The 22,454-nt window shown below is 54.9% G+C and overlaps 1 protein-coding gene across 1 annotated transcript in view; it reads left to right on the forward strand.

Annotated features, from left to right (window-relative positions):
* Positions 1–4,669: 4,669 nt before the first annotated feature.
* NAPA (NSF attachment protein alpha) overlaps positions 4,670–22,454 on the forward strand; it is a 25,481-nt gene continuing 7,696 nt past the window's right edge. The window contains exons 1-3 of the mRNA XM_007458472.1: positions 4,670–5,077; positions 15,851–15,930; positions 18,885–19,001. Coding sequence (XP_007458534.1) covers positions 4,959–5,077; positions 15,851–15,930; positions 18,885–19,001 — 316 coding nt within the window. The 5' untranslated portion in view covers positions 4,670–4,958. The remainder of the gene's footprint in view (positions 5,078–15,850; positions 15,931–18,884; positions 19,002–22,454) is intronic.

Consider the following 22,454-nt stretch of genomic DNA (forward strand, 5'->3'; position numbering starts at 1 on the left):
GGACACGTGGTGGTGCCAGTGGCTCCACGGTGAAGTCAAGGCCTGCCAGCAGTGGCCAGCGTCAGCAAGTCGGCTGCAGCAGCAGCAAGAATCCCCTCTTCTACGCCGCCGAGCACCCAAACCTTCAGAGGGTGCAGGGCAGAGAGCAGCTCCCTCCCTTCTTTGCTCCCCTTTTTAAGAGTGAGGAAAGCTTGCAGCAGCGCCCAACAGAACGCCCCTCACGTCTCCTCGGCCAGAACTGTAGCCCGTGCTCTTTCTAAACTGATCCCTGGCAGTGGAAAGGGAAGTGGCCACCGTTATCCCGGACCTTCAAGATTTGTCTCCACGACAAAAGCACAAGTTGTGTTCCCCCCTCGTTCTCCCCAGTGCCAGGACTGGGGAGAACCAGTGTGTTCCCTCAAATTTGTTGTCACCCGATCAAAACTGGAATCCTGTTTGCCAGGAAAAGAAGAGGAAGCAGAAATAGCCACTGGGGAGTCAGACCTTGTGTCCACCACAAAGCGACATGAGGAAGGTACAGCAGGGGGCCAAGTTCGAGGGAGTGACAGGGAGTGGCAGACGCTGGTAGGTGGATGGCACGGGGCTGGGAAGCCACACTGAGGAGGCTGCTGAGGCTGAGACCCACTTCCAGGCCACGGTGTGGCAAAGCGCAGACTCTGCCACGGGAACCAGGGGAGGCTGTTCAAAGCTCTAGCTGCTGTGTGGGGGCTGTGGGCGGCAAGATGGGAAGCCTGGAGAGTAGCTGGAAGGCTCTCAGCGGAGACGGTGGCCTGGGCTGGAGTAGCAGTGAAGAGGCCAGAAGCGCAAGGATTAGGGATCACATTAGAAGTAGATTCAGACTTGCTGATGGGTCACACGTCACAGGGAGAGCTGGTAAGGAAAAGGACGGATCAAGGTTGGCATGGCAGGTTGGGGTTTGAGCAACTGAGTAGATGCTGTTAACTGAGATGAGGAAGAGGAACACATCAGAGGATTGATGGCTTAAAGGCGTGACTCTGTCTATAACTGTGTGCTGCCTTCGGAGGGACTGGCTGGGGAGCAGGGTAAACGGTGGTGTCAGGAGGCTTCACAGAAGGGCCAGCTTTCAGCTCAGTAAATCTGAAAAGACGGGGAGGGAGGAGCAGAGGAGGAAGTTGAGTTTGAAGTGGTGCGGGCATTGTGGCTGGGGAAAGGACTCTGGCATCAGACGAACCAGAACTTACAGCCTGGCTCTTCTTCCTTCTTTGCCACCTTGGGCAAGTCATTTTCCCTGTTTGAGTCTCAGTTTTCTCATCCTGTAACTGGGATGGAAAACGCCTACCTCCATATATCTGTTTTGTTTTGTTTTTTTAATGCCTTTGACTTTTTTTATTTTTTTAAATTTTTGCTGTGTTGGGTCTTCGTTTCTGTGCGAGGGCTTTCTCTAGTTGCGGCGAGCGGGGGCCACTCTTCATCGCGGTGCGCGGGCCTCTCACTGTCGCGGCCTCTCGTTGCGGAGCACAAGCTCCAGATGCGCAGGCTCAGTAGTTGTGGCTCACGGGCCCAGTTGCTCCGTGGCATGTGGGGTCTTCCCAGACCAGGGCTCGAACCCGTGTACCCTGCATTGGCAGGCAGATTCTCAACCACTGCACCACCAGGGAAGCCCCCCATATATCTGTTGATGAGAAAAACGTAAATCGGATATTGGCAGGTGCCCCATATGACCTGAGCACTCATGCTGTTGAGCCACTTAACAAGCACTCATGCTGTTGCTGTCACCGTGTGGGTCCCGCCCTCCATAACAAGTGAAGCCCGATGACACTGGAAATGAAAGTCTCTGGCTTCATGGTCGGGTGGTATATTAGTTATCTATTGCTGCGTGACAAATTAAGCTGAAACTTAACAGCTTTAAACAAATGGAAACTTTTACAATAGTGCTGCTTAGAGGGGCAGGGAACCCAAACTGTTCATGGTTATCCAAACTCACCCCCATCTAATCTGCGGTCAGAATACAGTGGCAACCACAAGTGGGTGGTCCAGAAGAATCTCTGAACATAAGAGAGTTGGGCAAAGGTTTCTTGTGAATTACCTCCCCCCAGCCAAACTCCACCCCCAGAAAACAGTGTTTTCTCAACCGCAAATTATCTGCATCGTAATCATCTAGGGGTCCTGTAAAAAATGCAAATTCCTGTACCCCACCACAGACTTTCCTAATCTGAATCATTGGAGGTAGGGCCCTGGAACTTAAATTTTTTAAAGAAACTTTCTTAGAAGAATAGTTTATAGATATGCATAAAAGTTGGGAAGATGGTATAGAGAATTTCCATATACCCCACACTCAGTTTCCCCTATTATTATCTTACATTAGTATGGTACATTTGTTACAATTAATGAACCAATATTGCTATATTATTATTAACTAAAGTCCATCCTTCATTCAGATTTCATTAGTTTTTACCTCATGTCCCTCTTCTGTGCCAGGATCCTCCCAGGACACCACACTACATTTAGTTGTCACATCTCCTCAGGCTCCTCATGGCTGTGACAGTTTCTCAGACTTTCCTTGTTTTTGATGACAGTTATGAGAAGTCATGGTCAGGTATTTTGGAGAATGTGTCTCAACTGGGGTTTGTCTTATGTTTCTAATGATCAGAGAGTGAGGAAGACCGCAGAAGTGAAGTGCCACTGTCATCACATGTTATTAAGGGTACACAGTATCAGTGTGACTTGTCATTGTTGATGTTAACCTCCATCACCTGGCTGACAATGTTTGTCATGTTTCTACACTGTAAACTTAGTCCCCGCCCACAATACTCTCATCTGTGGAAGGAAGTCACTGTGCACAGTTCATGCGTAAGGTGTGAAGAGTCATGCTTCAACTTCTTGAGGGCAGAATAGCCACATAAATTATTTGGAATTATGCACAGCCATTTATCTGTTTGTTCAGTCACTCATTTATATCAGCATGGGCTCATGGAGATTTTATAGACTGCGTTATTATCCAGTGCTACTTTGTTGCTCAAATTGTTCCAGCTTTGACTATTGGGAGCTCTTTCAGTTGGCTCTTGTGTCTCTTTGACATACCCCATTTGTGTGTGTGTGTGTGTGTGTGAGAGAGAGAGAGAGAGACAGAGAGAGAGAGAGAGACAGTGAGATGGAGGCTGAGAGACTTCTGTTCTGGAACTACAAGATGCTCTAAGCACATCCTGTATAATTTCCTGCCCAGTCCTAGAACCAGCCATTTATCCAAGGAGCCCTGGTTACTTTTATTGGAGAACAGTATTAAAAACTAAGATCTGGGCACTAGGTGTGTTTGAACCTGAATTTTTAACACAGTCTCACCAGCTATTATTGAAACCAGAGTTAGAGAACCTCTGCTCTCAGTTTTGACTCCTGTCGCTCAAGTATCAGCATACCTCAGAGGTACTGCAGGTCCGGTTCCAGATCACCACAATAAGGCCAGTCATAGGAGTTTTGTTTGTTTCTTTCCCAGTGCACATAAGTTATGTTTACACTATACTATAGGCTATTCAGTGTGGAGTAGCATTATGTGTAAAAAAAAAAAATACATATCTTGATTTAATAATACTTTATTGCAGACTTCCCTGGTGGCGCAGTGATTAAGAATCCGCCTGTCAACGCAGGGGACACAGGTTCGAGCCCTGGTCCAGGAAGCTCCCACATGCCGCGGAGCAACTAAGCTCATGCGCCCCAACTACTGAGCCTGCGCTCTAGAGCCCGCAAGCCACAAGTACTGAGCCTGCGTGCCACAAGTACTGAAGCCCGCGAGCCTAGAGCCCATGCTCCGCAATAAGAGAAGCCACTGCAATGAGAAGCCCACGCACCGCAACAAAGAGTAGACCCCACTCGCCACAACTAGAGAAAGCCCGCGAAGCAATGAAGACGCAATGCAGCCAAAGATAAATAAATAAAAGAAATAAGAGAAAAAAGTCTCCAAGTATTTGGAAACTAAATAACACTCTTCTAAATAACTCATGGGTCAAAGAAAAAAATCAAAAATGAAATTATTAAAAAAACTGCTAAAAAATGCTAACCATCATCTGAGCCTTTAGCCAGTCGTAACAGTAACATCAAAGATCACCGATCACAGGTCACCCTAACAAATATTGTAATAAAAAACTTTAAAGTATTGCAAGAATTACCAAAACGTGACAGTGAGACATTAAGTGAGCCGACGCTGTTTGGGAAATGGCGCAGCTTGGACAGACTTGCTCAACACAAGGTTGCCACAAACCTTCAATTTGTAAAAACCGTAATTTCTGCGAAAGGCAAGAAAGCAAAGCACGATAAAATGATGTTCGCCTACTTCACTGGCTTTCCCAAACCAATTTCAGCGTAGGTCGACAGAGGGCGCAGGAAAAGGGATACCACTTTCCGTCTTACTACTTACGCCTTTCCAAGTGAAGGAGAACGTCAGGAGGTAAAGAGCGAAGGCGGGGACTAAACTCTGCTTAAGGGAACTGTCAAACCCAGGCGTGGATTGGCCGTGTCTTCCGGCACGGAGCTGTCACGTGAGGATCAATGGTCAGCTGACTACGGTCCAAATTCCGCCGGGAAGTGCAGACGGAGCCAAGGGCTGATGTTGATTGGTGGAGGAGGATCCAGAAAGGTAGCACCTCAAGGCGGGTCCTTGGCGGTGAGGACTACGATTGGCTTACGCGGAGTCACGTGGTCTGTCCCGGTAGCATCAGGAAGAGAGTAGGGTGCCGTACGCGGATGCATACGCATGCGTTAAAGCATCGGGTCGCCAATTGGAGGCCGTGAGTCACGGGGCGGCGTGCGGCGGCTGGCGGGGGCGTGGCCGACGGGGCGGGCGCCGCGCTACGACGCCGCTGGTTGGCCAGTGCGAATCACGTGGTTCTGGGCCGCATTGAGGCGCGCGCCGGTGCGACGTCAACGCAGACCACTAAGCTCTCCTGACCTGTGTACCGCCGCCCGGCTGCAGCTGAGTCCTCCGAGGGCCCGGGTCGGGCGGTTTGATGAGTACCTTTGCGGCCGCCATGGACAACTCCGGGAAGGAAGCGGAGGCGATGGCGCTGCTGGCCGAGGCGGAGCGCAAAGTGAAGAACTCACAGTCCTTCTTCTCGGGCCTCTTTGGGTAAGAACCGCGCCGAGGGGTCCGGCCGGGACCTAGACTGAGAGGACAGAGGAGTCATAGATTGGGGCGGCGATAGAGACGAAGGGCTCGAGCCTAGAGGGCGGGGGTGGGGGGGCGGCTTGCGGGATTACGTGACATGGTCTAAGGCAGCAGAGGTGACACCGGCCGAGGGCCAGGGTGCGCGGGTTGTGGCATTGGCAGAATAGTTTGAGGAGAGTCTGTCCGAGATGGTAGAAGGGCCCTGGGCTGAGGACACCCAGGCCGAGGCGACACCATCTGGAGGCAGGAAGGGGACCCAGGCTGAAGATGGGCCAAGGGGCTGGAGGAGAGCCTGGGCCGAGGGAGTGTGGTCTCAGGCCTTGAAGGGGACCTGGCCTGCGGGGACTGAGGGAACCTGGGAGGGCAACCAGGTCAAGAAGCCTTTTGGAGCTCTAGGAGAACCTATTTGAAGGATCCCAGACGGGCGTCTTGGGTCCCTGGGACTGAGGACCCCTGCCCGAGGGCTTCACCTTTCCAAGGCCTGGGGCGCTGGATTTGTGTGAACGCAGGCCCAGGGCTCAGGGCTAAGGTGATCCTGGGATGATGAGCCCAAGTCTGAGATGTGTGAGGTGTCAGGGGTGGGTATTGCCTTGGTCACGGCTGAGTAATGTAAGGGGACCTGACAAATTGAGATCTGAGCAGAGGAATCCCTGGGGTGATGGAGTTACGGCTTCTGAAGAAGCCTGGACTGGGAGGCTGGAGACTAAGATGGGGTGAGGCTTGATTTAGGAACTGGAGGGATAAAAGGGAGAGATGAGGGAGATGAGAAAACCAAAAGGGGCCGAAGGCCTGCTGTGTGATCCTTGAGTAAGCATTGGGTGGGCATTGTGAGTAGGATGAGAGTGGCGTGCCCAGGATACCGTTGAAAGGGTCTGGGAGACAGAACCAACACCTGCAGTGTGGCAGACATTTCACATAAAGTTCATGTTGGCTCGTAAAAGTTGTTTGGCTGGCCATCCTTTGAGGAATTTTAGTGACTTACGAGTGTCAAAAGCCCTGGTTTGAAGTGGTCTCTGCCATTTCATGACCTTGGGTAAGCTGTTTAATTTCCCTGTTGCAGGGGGGCTTAGTGAAATCTATCTCAGGTGTTTGTTACTAGTATTGAATAAGAATGCAAGTGAAGTACTTAGAATTGAGCCTGGGATGTGGTTATCACTCTGAGAGTGCTAGCTACCATTAGTGTTACTTCCGGGAAGGAAACAGGTGTGGAGCCTGTACGGGGCTGGTGGGGATCAAGGTAGGGGTCTGATGGGAGAAGTGGGGATGGGGGGGTCAGAGCAGGGAGAAACGGTGTGATGAGAGAGGAGCTGAAAGAGGTTGGGAACGGAGCTCCGGGCCATGGGGACTTAATAGGGTGAGGGGAGGGGGCCTGAGGCCCCGGGGGGAGGGAGAAGGCCGCGGAGGACTGAGGAGGGTTGTGTTGCTCATCGGCCTGGGGGGAGAGCTGCAGTAGGCCGGGTGAGTTTGTAGTGAGTTAGGAGGAACTATGAGGAGGGGCCTCATGGAGCCTGGCAGCAGAGACAGGCAGAGGTTGGGGAGGGCTGTGAGGCTGGGAGAGTCGTCCAGAAGGCTGGGGAAGGGGCTTGCGGGGAGGACCAGGGATTGGGAGAGATGGTGTTAGGAGGTTGGTAAGAAATGAAGTGGGGGAGGGTTCTTTCCAGGAAAGGAGATGGGAGCTGCTCGTTGTTGTTTGAGGGTGGATTATGTTTAGTGAAAGAACTTGAGTAACCTGGCTGAGAATTGCCTGGTGTGGAGAAACATCCGGGGCTGATGGCCTGTATTGATTAGGTGAGAAATGTTTTATTTTGGAGGTTAAGAGTGGGGAGAGGGTATGTGTGTTTCTGCCTCTTTCACAAGGGGAGAAATTCAAGTGCAGTGTTCTGGGGTGGGGCTAAGAGCTCAGTTTTCGGTAATGGTTTTCCTGAGTGGCTTTTGGTGTCTGGTCCCTTTGGACTGGGGGTTAGTGTACTGTTGGGCCGTGCTTGGAGGGAGCAGCTGAGTGAGACCCTGAAACACCTGCCGCCTGGTTGGGAAGGCAAGATGAACACTTGCTAAAACACTAGTAAAGCAAAATTGTCAAATGTGACTAAGGGCTAAATTTTGTCATTTGTGGGAGGTTCCTGACCGAAGAGGAAGCTGCATGAGCTGAAGGAAGGTTCTGGTGAGGTGTGAGCTGGGCCCCAAGGAACCCTAGGTCATGCTAAGGGAGTGGGGGCTGGGGAAGGTGTTCTAGGCAGAGGGAATTGTGTGAACTGAGGTCTAGTGTGAGGGGAGGTTCAGCCCGAAATGATGGGGAACCAAGATCTAAAGGGAACAGGGATGGCTCCCCAGAGGAGAGACCTCCATCTGGGAGGATGAACAGGAGTTCCAGGGGTACTTTCTGGCGGGGGAGCACTGCTTCAGGCAGAGGAGACAGTTTGAGCAAGGCCCAGATGAAGGTTTAATGCAGGGGCTTCTGTGTTAGCCCATAAAGGTAGAATGGGCAGAAGGGGGTGAGACTGAACAAGAACCAGGCCCAGTCCTGGAGGGTCTTCTGACAAAGAGCTTGGATTTGAGGAGGTGTTGGAGAGTATTAAGGATTTTAATGGGGGCCTGTCTTAGCCTCTTCGGGTTGCTGTAACAAAATACCATAGGCTCGGTGGCTGATAACCAACAGAAATTTATTTGTCACGGTTCTGGAGGCTGAGAAGTTCAAGATTATGGTGCTGACAGATTTGGTGTTTGGTGAAGACCTGCTTCCTCATAGACAGCTATTGTTTCACTGTGTTCTCACATTGTGGAAAGGGAGGTGGAAGGGGTGAACTAGTTCTCTGGGGTCTGTTTTATAAGGGCACTAATCCCAATCATGAGGGCTCCAGCCTCATGACCTAATCACCTCACAAAGGCCCCATCTCCTCACACCATCACCTTGGAGGTTAAGGTTTCAACACATGAATTTTGGTGGGGGACCCAAGCATTCAATCCATAGTGGGGCCAGTGCTGGAGGGTTCCCATTTGCCTTGTAGAAAGGACTGCAGCAGCTGGTGTTGGGGAGAGTGAAGACAGTGACAGTAATGATAGCTGATAACGTTTATTAAGTGCTCACTCTGAGTCTGAGTCCGGCCTGGGCCAGGCGCTTTACCTGCGTCCTCACATGTAGTCCTCACGACATCCCTGTGGAGGTGGACAAATGGGGGCTTAGAGATGTTGGTATATTTGCCCAGTCCTCTGGTGAGTGGGAGATCGCATTCACACACTGGCCTGTCTGATCCCAAAGCCCTCTTGCTGCCACACGAAGTTTCTCCTTGATGCTCGGGCCCATTTCTGGGCACTCCGTTTAGGGAGGATGTTGGCTAACTAGGCGTCTTAGGGAGCTTTCCTTCCTCTGATTCCCCCATCTTCCCCACCCACGTGGCAGTTTTCTCCAAACATCTGAAAGAAAGAGCAGGTGTATTCATCCCAGACCCTTCAGCTCCAAGAGCAGTCGCCGTGGTGCAAGGCTAGCGCACAGGACAGGGATGCAGACGGAGACCGAGACCCGCCTGACCAGAGCCTGTCTGCCGGAGGGGCCAGCCCGAGAGAACTTGCCTCATGGGCGGGAACCACTCCTGACACCTTCCCTCTGGAGCCGGGGTTGCTGGGGTTCAGCGTTTCACAACCCCCTGTGGCTTCCGAGGACTGGAGGGGGGAGTGTCGGGGCTCAGCTTGTCCCTCTTGCTCCTCGTCCCCCTTGCAGGAACCTCAGCGATGACAGCAGCCCAAACTGAGAGGTCTCTGCTCATGTCAAAAGGGCCAAGGAGGGTTGCTCCCGCCTGGGATCGGGGGCAGCCCCGTCACCTTGGCTGTTAAGGCCTTCTTTGCTCTTCGTTGTTTCTGGGCTGCCAGACACTAGGGGGCTTTGGTGCACCAGCAGCCCGGGAGGGAGGCTGTACCAGCTGGCTCACAGATCTGAGCTGCTTCTGTACCTTCCCTCCCCTCCTCAGCTCCCCAGCCAGGGCTCAGGAGATGGGAGAGCAGCCCAGACTTCTGCTCTGGAAGCAGAAAGGTGGCGATTTCCCAAAGACGATGCAGTTGTGGAAAAGGAGAGGGGAGATGCAAGATGTGCTTTTTCTTCCTTCCTGCTGCCTGTCTCCCGAGGGATCCAGACTTCTTGCTGTACCCCTTCGGGATTGCGCAGATTCCAAACAGTGGTTCTGTTCCCGGTGCTTTTTCTTGTCCCTGACATCTCCCCGTGACCCCCTTCCCCCAAATCCAAAATAAAAACTTCTTTCCACTCAGATACCAGTGTGTTTAGCTAGTTTCTTCTTCTGTGAACTGAAGATCATAGTAATACCTACTTCGTAGGATTGTCCTAAGGAGAGAATGAGGTTATGCATGTGAAGCGCTTCGAGCACGGTGCCTGACCCTCGTGAGTGCTTATTAAGTGCTTACTGTTATCAACAGTATTAGTATTAGGTATTGTGATTGGAAGTTGAGCCCGAGGCGCTGGAGAAGTAGAGATAACGGGGTGCTTTCTGTGCACAAACAGCAGCCTGCAGATCAAATGTTGACACAGTTCCTGCCTGAAGCGCTCTTGGGCACCAGCAACCCCTGGGAGCCCTGGAGGCTGGCTTTCCTGAGGCAGAGATTGCGGCCAAGGTCCTCCGGGTAGGTGTCCCCCATTCAGGACCCCCCTGGGCCCTTGGCTGAGGAGTGCCGGCTTCCAGACCACCCTCCACCTGCAGAGCACGCAGGACCCCGGGGTGCCGGTGAGCTGGGCACCGAGGTGACTCACTGTCCCCTGCCAGCTGCCAAGATCCACAACTTCAAACTCAGCCTCTCTTGCCCGGGCTCAGAGTGGAGGCTTTCCTGAGGGGACACAAGGCTTCCAGGGAAGCCAGCTGTCATTTCCCTGTAGTCTGAGGGTTCTGCCTCTCTTGATGGATGGGACCCTGCTGTCTGCTCACACAGAGGTTTCGACACTCCTGTTTGGAGTGGGGCTACTGAGAGGCAAGGGTCTTTCCAAAACATCTTTTAAGAATAGGAACCATTGGGTGCTCTGGCTGGGATGAAGGAATCCTGTTGGGTTGCAGAGGGCATCCATATAAGAACCACGGGAAGGCCTGCTGAGCCGTGTGGGAGGCGTGGCCGCTGCCTTTGAGCTCACGGGCAGGAGGGTGATGGCCCGGGAACCAGCCCCATCAGTGTGGTGTGCAGGGGGTGGGGTAGGTGGGAGGCCCCCGGCTCTGTGGAAGCCAGGGGAGGGGCGCCACTTAGCTAATCTGGAGGTAAGGCGATGAAGCCCACACTGCGATGCGAAAGAACATTTCCAGAACCTGCTCTCTCCGCCAGCCTGAAGCGAGTGATGCTCTCGTTGGCTGAGCACCTGCTGTGTGGCAGGCGCTCTCCTGGCTGCTGCCTGCGGGGGCAGGGGGTGTTCCTTGTGCCTCCAGCAGGCCTGCCGGCTGTGGCGTCTTATCCCCACTTACAGCTGAGGAAGCAGAGGCTGGGGCGCCACGAGCCAGCACTGGAGTCCAGGCCTGCCTGACTGTGGTCCTCGATTTTTCCACCCATCCTGAGCGACTCTAGAATTCCCATTGCTGGGTGGCCAGCAGCCTTTGGGGTGTATTTCTCCTCCTTCATATAATAGCAGCTGTTCGAGCGCCTGCTCCGGGCCTCACTGTGCTGTGTGCCAGGTACTGCACCTTCTCATCCTCACGAGACGCCTCCCAGGTCAGGCTCATTGTCTCTGTGTCACAGATAAAGAAACCAAGGCTCAGGGATCACTAGCCCAAGGCCACACAGCTAGCAAAGTGCCTAAGGCTGACCTCAGCCCCGGTCTCTCGGCCCCCAAGTGCATTCTCTCTCTCCCCATTGCCCGTCCAGGCATTTCAGAGCTGGGCAGTTAGTGTGTAATACTGGATTCTTCTGTCGTTCCTGGGACCCTATGGGAGCTCGATGCACCGCAGAGCCAGAGGGGCAGCGAGGGGCTTAGCGCTCGTGGGCGATGCAGGAGGAGAGGCCGAGAGATACCCAGAGACCCCGTGGCTCTGGCTCTGCCAGCCCCGGTGCAGTCGGCAGAGGGGCGAGGCTGGGGGGGGCCGCTGCTCCCGGTGCCAGGGGCCTCTCTGTTTTCTGATGTACCTTCAGCCTGCCACTCCGTGAGGTGGGCTAGCACTCAGCGGGGGGCTGGCTTAATGACTCCCTCGGGGCCTCGAGGCTGCTCAGGCTGGCTCCAGCTGAGAGCAGCATTTACTCCTCAGATGAGGGAAACCTGAGCAGCGCTGGCTGTTTAATCCACAGGAGAGGCCGGAGCAGGCAGGGAGCTTGTGCGCCCCCTCTTTTTCCAGAAGACTCTCGGACACAGGGAAGGAAGCTTCCTGGATCACAGGGTGAGCAAGAGGCAGGGCAGGTTCCCTGGCCCTGCCGCTTCCCGGCAGCATCGGCTTGGGCCAGCCCCTTCACCACTGTGAGCCCCAGCTTCCTCCTCTGTAAGCCAGGGTCATACCTAGAGGGTGACTGTGAGGTTCTCTGTGCTGCTTCAGGTGGCACCTGGCAGGCCACTGTAATGAGTCGTGAGGATGCACAGCAAAGGAGAGGAGGTCGGGGCCGCACCGGCCCTTGGGTCCATTCTTCCCCACCCAGGGCGCGGGTCGGAGACTCAGGGCAGGGACCTTCAGGCCGAGGAGGGGGCTGAGGGCAGGTGTCTATGGCGCCGCAGAAGGACAGGGGTTTAGGGAGTGTCGGGGACCTAACATGGGAGTTACTCCACCTGCCTTGCCTTCTGAGGCCCTCAGGAGACTGCAGGTTGGGTGGGTGGCTTGTTTCTGGGAGCCGGGAAGTGCCCAGGGGATGGAGAAAGGAAGGAGGGAGGCTGAGACTCTGCCCTGCGGACCCTGTGGCCTGGGTCCCACCGGGCTATCTGTGCATGCCTGGCACCGCACCCTTCCCTCCATATGGCGGCCGCTGGAGGATGGTGGCTGTGCCTGGGAGACCTGAGACTGCTTCCTCCGCCTCGCGGAGGGGAGAAAGCAAAGCTGAGTGGGGTAATTATAGACAGCCCTGCACCAGCCCCACCCAAACCAGTTCCCTCTATTCCCAGTGTGGCTCGCAGCTGTGTGATGGGAAGGACGGAGCAGAGGCAGCTTGGGGGGATCATTGTGGGGAGGCACAGTCAGCTGTCACAGGCGCTGCCACCTGGGCTCTTCAGAAGATGCAGGGCCAGCTAGCCCCTCTGGCCCTTGTGCAGGGGTCCAAGGGAGGCCTGGTTTCTTTCCCTCAGCAAGTTTGTGGGTTTTGTCGGGGAGGCCACTCTTAGATAAGTGACATGAAGTGACCTGACCAAGGAGAGAAATCCTGTAGTAAACAATGCAGGTTTATCACATGCGGAGACAGCTTGGAAAAGCAGAGGAGCTGGGCTCTTCTTCCTTCTGCCCATTCTTTCCTTGCAGAACGCTCCTTATTATAGGGCCTAAACCCTTGTCCTGGCTTCCAGCATGGGGTCCCCTGTCCACCTCTCCAGCCTCAGTGCCTGCCACTCCCTGGACTATAGCCATCCTGGTCCCCTTCTCTTCCTTGAACTGGCCAAGTTTGTTTCTGTCTCAGGGCCTTTGCACGTGCTGTGACTGCTGCCTAGAATGTGCATCCCGCTTCACATGGATGGCTCCTTAGTCATCTTTGGGGACTAAGCTTAAATCTCACATAGACACAGCAGCTTCCCCTGAGCTGCCCATTCAGAGAAGCCCCTCGTCCCCCAGTCCCTCTGCAGTTGTCTTGCTGATGTCCTGTGTACTGAGGGTCAGGTCCTTCTCCTTTGTTTGCTACTGTTACCTGCAGTGCCTGGCACATAATAAATGCTCAGATATTTGCTCCCCAGTTGAATAAATGGCTGTGTGAATGGCTTCTCCTTCAGGATTTGCCAGGGACCCGAGCCATATTACTTTCCCCTTTGATGACTCCACTTTCATCTCTAAAGCAAGAGGCTGGAGCTCCAGAGATTCTCCTGTCATCGCCTGGTCATGGGAGTGGCCAGGACCCAAGCTTTGAGGGGAAGGAGAAGGCAGGCCTGGAGGCCTGAGCAGATGTTAATCCCTCTGGCTTTTCCACCCACAGTTAGAATCAGTGAGCCAGCACAGGGTTGGCCCAGCTTAGTCTGGGATCATAGAATTTCAGCCCAGCAGCTGACAGGCCTTGTGTTCTGAGTCCGCCCCGCCCCACTGAGCTGCGACAAGCCAGCTGAGGCTGACTCTGCTCATTGTTATCACCCGGCTTTGGGCCTCTCCGTGGTGGGACAGGCCATTTCTGCTCCTCCGGGAACCTGAGCTTTTTCAGAGAATGTCTGGGTCTGGAGAGGATTTAACTGCACCCACAAGGAAGGGAAGGATGCACTAGGGGATCCATGGGGTGGGCAGATCTGTGGTTCGGCCTGTGAGTGCACCTGACTCCTTTCAGAGAACCTTCCAGAGAAGATCCCCCAGGGGGTTTTGTAGCCTGGCCCCCAGGGACCCTTCTGAAATCTCTTCTGCCCAAAGCTTGTGAAAGTTCCTCACCTCTCCAGGGCCAGGAGTGGGTTCTGAGGAAGTCACTCCAAACAGGGGCCCCAGGCCCAAGGCGTCTTGTGCAGCTGTGGTGGGAAGATGGGGGAACCCAGCAGGGTGAGTGTGGGAGGTGTGTGTCACCACATCCCTCAGGACTGCTTCCTGGGGACAGCAGAGGGTGGGTGCAGTGTCAGCACAGCCCCAGAAGGCAGAGGGGAGACTTTTCATCGAAAGAAGCAGCTTACCTGGTGCGATTTGGATTCAGGAAGCCAGGATTCCAGTCCCAGCCACCCTGCCAGCCTGCCTTGGGGGTATTGCCTTCTGATGTTACCTGACATGGGACAAGTCACTGGTGACTGCTTCCCAAGAGGTCAGTCTAGGTCAGCTTTTTCCCTCCCAGACTCGCCTGATCATCTGAATCATCTGAAGCCATTGTTACAAATCTTGATTGCAGGCCCCACCCAGACCTGCTGAGTGAGATCTCCAGGGAGGGTGGCTCCGGGGCTCTGGTTTGATTATTATAACAAACATCTGATGTGCATCCAAAGCATGGGCAAGCTGGCCCTACCTCACCAGCAGTGCAGAGGGCAGGGGTGCTCCCCATACTGTGTCCAGAATTATGTCGGAGGCCCTCACCCTCTGTGGCTGGTGTCGGCAAGCTTCCAGGGCCGGTTGACACAGGGCCAAGGGGTAGGACAGTGAAGATGATTTATTTGTGTGGCTTTATTTTTTTTGGGGGGGGGTGGCTGGTGGGCATCCTCACAGCTTGCGGGATCTTAGTTCCCCAACCTGGGTTGAACCTGGGCCCTGGCAGTGAAAGCGCTGAGTCCTAACCACTGGAGCACCAGGGAATTCCCATTATTTTGCCATTTTAAATAATCTTGTGCTGAACATCCTTGTAGCTTCTCTGCTTAGTTTCTTTGTTTTTTCTTTTTTTCTTTTTTTTTTAGTTTATTTATATATTTTTATTTTTGGCTGCGTTGGGTCTTCGTTGCTGCGCGTGGGCTTCTCTTTGTTGCAGAGCACAGGCTCTAGGTGTGCAGGCTCAGTAGTTGTGGTGCACAGGCTTAGTTGCTCCACGGCATGTGGGATCTTCCCGGACCAGGGCTCGAACCCGTGTCCCCTGCATTGGCAGGCGGATTCTTAACCACTGCGCCACCAGGGAAGTCCCTTTGCTTAGTTTCTTAGGATAAATTGCTAGGAATGTAATTCATTGCTGGATCACAGAACCCAATGTAAATGCTAATATTTAAAATATATATATATCTTTTTTCTCGAATAGGTAAAATATGCAGACGATTTTAAAATCCAGACAGTACTAACGAGGGATATGAGTCTGTCTCCCACACCTGGCACCCAGTTCTACAGACCCCACCTTAGAGAAAAATACTGTAACTATTTTTTGTGTGTGTATTTTTCCAGAAATCTTCTATGTTTACATGTATGTTTCTGTTCTCACCCTCTTTTTCTGTTTTGTTTTAACACAAATGGGAACTTTCGGTGTACATACTTAAAAACAGTATTTCTTCATGTGTCTGTATCATTATATATCTGCCTAGTTGTGAATTGGCAGCAACACGCTTTTAGGGATGAGACATCTTCATTGGACAGCTGCAGTGTGCAAGGGACAGGGTTAGGGCATTGAGGAAAGGACAAGGTGTCCAAGGATGGACTCTTCCCCCAGAATGCTTTGCAGTCTCGTGGGGAAAAGGGATTTGCAGAGAGCCTGGGATCCAGTGGTCAGCACCGAGCATCTGAGCAGGAAGTGGAGGAGACTGTCAGAGGCAGGGCTCCTTGGGGGTGGTTGGGAAGGGCCCCCCACCACACAATGAGGGTCCAGCCCAGACCTGCCCAGCGAGGGCCTAGCCAGCCTTTGCGTGGGGGCTGGGGGCCACCAGCTCCATCTCCCTTGAGCCCGGGCAGAGGCCTGAGCTGTAGCTGGACTTGGGAAGCTGGCTTCACAGGGACATGCTGGGGCTGGGGCCACCATCCAGCGGGCGACGTAAGGACACATCTCCACTGTCGCTGGGGCAGAAGGCTTGCTTTTTCCTTTTTTGGGGGGGCCTCACTGTGCAGCATGTGGGATCTTAGTTCCCTGACCAGGGATCGAACCAGTGCCCCCTGTATTGGAAGCTCAGTCTTAATTAACTGCCAGACCCCCAGGGAAGTCCTGGCTTGCTTTCTCTTTGGTACCAGATTAGATCTTTCTCTTACCTGTTTTTCCTTTCCTTTTTCCCAGAGGCTCATCCAAAATAGAGGAAGCATGTGAAATCTACGCCAGAGCAGCAAACATGTTCAAGATGGCCAAAAACTGGAGTGGTATGTGATCCCTGCTAGAGCGCCTCCATGGCTCTTTCTCCTCTTTCCCCTCAGCTTCCAGTCCCAGAGACCTGGCTGAGGCCTCAGCCTTGCAGCTCGCCCACCAATGCCATCTCCAGCTTTACAAACCCACTGGTCTGCCATCTGGTCATTCTGAGCCCACTGGGTTATTTTACAACTTGGGTCACAGGGCCTTGGAATGAGAACTTAGAGGGTAAGGATAAATAGATTACAGATAGACCCATGTAGATTATGAGCTCTTTGAGGGGTTTCTCCTTAAATTCAGAATTTCAGGTTTCCAACAAGGACCTACTATATAGCACAGGGAACTGTATTCAATATCTTGTAATAACCTATAATGGAAAAGAATCGGAAAAAAGAATATATATACATATGTAGAATTGAATCACTGTGCTGTACACCTGAAACTAACACAATATTGTAAATCACCTATAATTCTACTAAAAAAAAAGAAAGAAAGAATCTCAGGTTTCCGTGGAAGCAGTTCCCTAATACTTCCATCAGAGTCTGAATTCTGGGCTGGGGATCATTCAAGTGGTTCCAGTAATAACATTAATCACGGCTCCATTTATTGGGCACTCTCCTAAGTACCAAGCTTGCATTATCTAACTGAATCATCACAGCAACCCCATGAGGGTCAGTACCATTAACATCCCCATTTCACAGATTTGGAAACTGAGGCTTGGCCCAGCCCTTTGCCCAACACGCCACGACTAGTGAGTGACTGAAGCAGAATTCAGAAACCAGAACTCTGACTGTGGAGCTGGAGGGCTTAACCTGCCCCATGTGGCTTCCTGACCTTTGGAGCCAGAGTGACTTGGATCTGTGTCACAGCTCAGGCTGGCCACGTGACCCCAGGGAGGTTACCTGGCCTCTCCAAAACTGTTTCCTCCTTAGCACGGCAACAGGGAAAGGAACGGTCCTGACCCTGCGGGGCTGTCATGGGGGTTCATTGAGATCAGTCGTCCCCACGCAGAGCAGTCAGCACAGCACAGTGGCAGCTGTGAGCTCCATTTCCCACTCCTATTAGCAGCACCCCTCCCTCTAGAGTGGGAGGGGAAGCCCTTAGAGGACTCCAGTCAACCGACTGGCAGACTTCAGGAGCACTTACAAGGTCCCCAGCCATCTGTGTGCTCTCACTCCAGTTGGGGCAAGACACACACACACAGACAGTATCTTAGTATACTGGAAGGGCCTCTTCCCGGAAGAGGGCATCCCAGGTCACATGCCTCCTGAGACTCTCACAGGCTGTGTTCGTGGGCAGAGTGGCCCTTCTGACTTGGCCAGGAGGGGTATGGTCAGACCCTGGCAAGGCTGGAGCTTGGGCGGCGTCCGCCAAGGAGAGGTGGGTGGGCAGGGAGGGGCTCTTTTTTTAATCTTTTGGCCGCACGGTGCGGTATGCGGGATCTCAGTTCCCAGACCAGGGATTGAACCTGTGCCCCCTGCAGTGGAAGCACAGAGTCTTAACCACTGGACCGCCAGGAAAGTCCAGGGAGGAGCTCCTGGAGGTCCAAGGGGCCAAAGATCTGTTTGGGAGCTACCTGCAGGCCTGGAAGAGAGGTTCAAAAAGCCAGCGCTCGAGCCCTTTGGGGGCTGACTTCATAACATGGCTTCAGACATCAGCAAGATTGGATCAAGAGTATCAAACAAAGACAGTGTTGAAACCCAGGGAGGAACTTTCCGACTACAAAGGAAACGAAACCTGGGATGGGGCTGTGGAGGCACAGGGCAGAATGGACTATCGTTTTCTGAGAATATTTTTGGTGTCCTGAAAATTAGAAGAGCTTTTTCCTAAGCTTTCATAGCATGTATTGTGCCTAGAGCCAGATCCTATGTGTATTTTTATGTGCTCCTAAGGTAACAATACCATTAGAGAAAGAATATTTCTGTTTCAGTCACATAGATGGTGCTTCTCTCCTAAAATTTGTCACCTCCCTCCTTCCCCCGAATATTCAAACAAAAGCCTTAGGCCTTTTTTTTTTTAACTTTTCCCCCAGTGATACTACTCCTCTGGAAAGTCTGCACTCCAGTTGGGAGCCCTTAAAAACAAGAAAGAATCATACATAGTGAAAACCTGGGTGGCTTTGTCTAGCCTCCCGCTCTAAAGGTACAGGATGGGGGCCAGGCCCTCCTGTCCTCTTCCAGCTCAGGAATTCTGTGATTCGGACTCAGCTGGAGGAGGACGAAGGGCAGGGGCCTCAGGACTGAGCTGGCATTGGCCATTGGAGCTCCCAGTTAGCACAGCCCCTACCCCTTGAGGAGGAGAGGTCAGATAGGTTAGGAGCCGGAGACATGGGAACAGGATGGCGTGGGGCGCCCGGAAGGTGGCAGTTCGCAGCTGAGTACAGGACAGCCTGGCCTTCAGCTGTGGTCTCCGCCTCCCTGCACCCATGGGCATTGGTCCCCATGCTCTCAAGTTCGTGGCTTCTCCGTCCTGTTTCCCTTTCTGGACGCGAAGCCCCTGGGGCAGTGGACATTGTGAGGCCTCCTTGCCACTCAACCTGCCGCGACTCTGGACGAGGGACCGGCACGTGGACAGAGGCAGGGGAGCCGGGGAGTTAGATTGAAATGGCTGGGGGCCGTGCGGGGAGAAGTCAGTCTTGGAAGGGGAGACGCAGTGGGGGGTCTGGGGTAGCTGTATCCTGATTGCCACTCTCTTCCCCAGTACCCCCTAGCAGCCCCATCCCATGGTTCAGCCGGCACTCTGCCGGGGATGCTGTTTCCAGGCTCCCCTGGGCCGGGGGTGCGGACAGCAGCTCCGGGGTCAGGAGGCCTGAGGTCTAGGCCTGCACCTCGGCTCACCCCGGCCACGCTCTTGCTCTCTCGGGGGCTCTGTCTGCCCCTGGAGAGCTCGACCACCTCCCCGGGCCCTGTCTGAGCGACCTAAAGCGTGGAGCCCCTGCTAAGACGGGGATCCCCCTTTTCTGTTCCAGCTGCCGGAAACGCCTTCTGCCAGGCAGCCCAGCTGCACCTGCAGCTCCAGAGCAAGCACGACGCGGCCACCTGCTTTGTGGACGCCGGCAACGCGTTCAAGAAAGCCGACCCCCAAGGTGAGGGCCTCTGTGGGCCGCTGGAGCTGGCAGCCCAGAGCGCCAGCTGAGCCCCAACCCAGAGGAGGCCTCAGGTTTCCGACCCAAGATAGTAGGCAATAGGCTGGCCTGGAGGCGCTGGCGCTCTAACTTCAGAATTGGCTCCCTTCCGGCTGGCGTTGGCATCGCGCTCCAAGCCTCCGCCTCCCCTTCTGCTCTGTGCCTGCAGCTGATCGCTCCCCTCCCCTCCTGGAGCCTGGGAGCATTTGGGAGTGGGAGTTACATTTCAGACCCACCGCATGCCAAGGAGAGAGGAAAGTCTGTTCTGTTGTCAGAATTAACATGCGAGAGGGGGTGGGAGGGGGTTCAGAGACCAGCCAGGTAGGAGTTGCTGCCGAAAAAGGAGCGGAAATTATCCTAACCTGGCTTCCCTACCCCCTGGGGGAGGGGTTGGGGTCAGAGAGAACCGGTCCCAGAGATGTAGCCGCGGAGAACAAGTTCCTCAAAATGAGAGCGCGCTGGGGGCAAGCGCAGCGAGGGACTGATTGCTGTGGGGCTCATCCTGAAGTAGAAGCGCAGCCCAGCGGCTTCCAGACTTTTGGATTTCGTGGAGCTAGAATTTTATTTCATTTTTTGCGGAACGTGGGCCTCTCACTGTTGCGGCCCCTCCCGTTGCGGAGCACAGGCTCCGGACGCGCAGGCTCAGCGGCCATGGCTCACGGGCCCAGCCGCTCCGCGGCATGTGGGATCTTCCCGGACCGGGGCACGAACCCGCGTCCCCTGTGTCGGCAGGCGGACTCTCAACCACTGCCACCAGGGAAGCCCAACAAGCTCATTTTTTTAAATGACCATCTACTATCACTATTCACTCGTAAGAGAATGGGAAATATATGAATATTAATTTCTTTTAAAGAAAGGAGATGCATCACCTTGGGATAAAGGCCTATCCTTCCCAAGAGAGGGCAGTTGTCACCAGTGCCCGGGGTTCTCTCCAAGGATCTGTGAGCACTGGTTCACACACCAGCGCTGGAGAATTGGTGGTGGATTCGTTATCTCCATCGGGACATCTAGTTCCCAGTGGAGGATTTGACGTCTGTGTGGACCAAGTAGCTGTTCTGTTCCCAGACTTGATGGTGGTTCCTGTGTAGCCGGGTGTCTCACACATGTGAGCTCAGGCTCAGCAAGAACCGAGGGGAGGCCTTGTGACTGGGTGGGCCGTCGTCGCTCTGCACAAAGCTAAGTGCACCTGACTGGCAGCGCTGGGCCACAGCAGGCCACGTGGTGATGTGATGATGACCCAGGGTGACCTTGGGTTTGTTTTCAGCTCAAATCACCCAGGGAAGTCTGTGCATCCCCCGCAGAGGGCCCCCACCCCCAGCCTGCCTTCTCTCTGGGAAACTGGTCGACCTGCAGTTGCTGCCCTAGCATCTGTGACGTTTAACTGCTGCTCCAAAGTGACTGGAAGGACTGATGTCTGGGGCGGGAGCCGAGGCCAGGCTTCAGGGCACGTGCACAGCGCCACTTGCTCTTCAAACAAGCCCCTGTGCTTCCGGGGGACAGGCCCCACCTGGTACCGTGATGTTGCGTCCTTCCCCAGCTTTTGACCTGAGCCTTTTCAGCTAGCAGCGATGCTCTGCAGGGTGTTGGGGGGGTGCTAGGGCCCGGGTCTGTGGTGTGGCCCGGTGCCTAGCCTCTGGAAGCGTGGAGGGTGGCTGAGGCGTCGGTGGGAAGGCAGCAGTGGTTAGGTGTGGTGACGTGCCCATCTTGGGGCTCAGAGGCCAACTTTGTTTCTCTAGGGATCAGATCGGCGAGCCTGGTTCTCTGCCCTGGATGCTGAGGGTGGGAAGGGGTGGATTTGGTACTGGCGGTGGCTCTCAGGGAACAGGAGGCACTGTGGCACAGGGGAGAGCCTAGTGTGGGCAGAGCCGGGAGTGGTGCCTTGGCTGGAGCTCCAGCTTCTTGGTGCTGAGCCGGGAGCGGTGTTGGAGCAGCAGCGTCCCCGCACCACCACATCTCAACTGCCCACCCCAGTCAAGGAGGGTGGGGCTCACTGTGGTCTCTGAGGCCCAGGGGAGCCTGCTCCCCTGTGACCTCGGGGAGACACCTAATATTTTGAGTCTCCATTTCCTGGTCTGGTAAAGCAGAGACCACACGTGAGATAAAGCACAGACGTGCCCAGCACAGCCCCTGGCGTGTGATAAACGTCCAGTAAGGGGCAGCCCTCGGCTCCCATCAGATGGGAGCCTGGCCTGGACACCCCCTGCCTCCACCCCTGGCCGCTTGCCGTGTGAAGCCGAGCCGGAGGGCCCACGTGGATCACTGCCCGGTTTCCCCAAGCAGGTGGCCAGCTCCCTGGGGCCTCGCTGCTTGCCTCACCTGCCTCAGAGGCCTCGCCCTGTGTCAGCACTTCGTACAGGAGTCCTGGAAACGCCCCCCTCCCCACCACTGACAGGCAGCTGAGTCTGTGCCTGGGACTGCCAGGGTGGAAGGAAGCGATTGGGCTCCCTCTGCGAGCCTGCCCTGAGTGTGGGCCGAGGGTGGCCTGCTGCCTCCTTGGTGGCTGAGGGCAGAGCGGGGAGGTGATGACTACAGCTGTCATTGGTTCCAAGCCACTGCCGGCTGCTATGGGTAGACTCAGGCCAGGGAGGCCTCTTACCCTGCCCACCTGATAGCTGGGCCCAGGGTTGCGTGTGTGCGCACACGTGCACCCAGGGCAGGGCAGTGGCCAGACCCCCACTTGCCCTCCCCCATGTGCTCCGCCAGCCTCACTGCCAGCCTCACTGGGTACCTGCTGTGTACCAGACACGTGGCGTCTTCCTTCTACCCATTCCACTTCTTCGTGGGGTTCAGTGATTTGCCCCCTTGTACTGAGGAGACCTGTCTCCCTAAGCCAGCGCCTTCCCCTCTCTGGGCCTCAGCCCTCCCTGCCCACCTTCTGGGGCTGGATCATTCCCAGAGCCCCTTTCTGGCTCCCGGTTTCTGCAGGTGGCTGGTCGGGGGCAGGTGTGCCGGGGTGCGCGGGCTGTTCACCCCCGGGGGCCTGGTGGCCGGAGATAAGCTGGTTTAGCCAGTATGTTAGCAGGTAATCTGCTAGTGCTCTGGCTGGGGTGGCGGGTGGCAGCCCGCCCCTTTCAGGGACAGCTGTCCGGGGACGAGGGGGCTCAGCCTTGTGAATCCAGTGCTGCGCGCGGGTAAGCCTCCTTCCCCTAGGGCCACCGCAAGGGCCGTCTTGCTGGTGACTCCAGGCCAGTGCCAGCAGGCCCGGGGCAGCCGCTGCAGGGGAGCCTGTCCGCCAGGGGAGCTTCCGGCCTCCCCATCCAGGGCTGCTAGCCTCACCCGGGCAACCTTTGCCACTCTGCCCGTAGATGCCCGCTTGTGCGCCCCATCGTTCCAGGAGAGGGAACCTGTGAGTCGCTTGCAGGGGGGACCTGCTGGCCGCATCCACCACCACCACCCCCCCCCCCCCCCGGGGGG

The sequence above is a fragment of the Lipotes vexillifer genome, unplaced genomic scaffold (assembly GCF_000442215.2).
Source record: "Lipotes vexillifer unplaced genomic scaffold, Lipotes_vexillifer_v1.1 scaffold371, whole genome shotgun sequence".
Taxonomy (NCBI): Eukaryota; Metazoa; Chordata; class Mammalia; order Artiodactyla; family Lipotidae; genus Lipotes; species Lipotes vexillifer.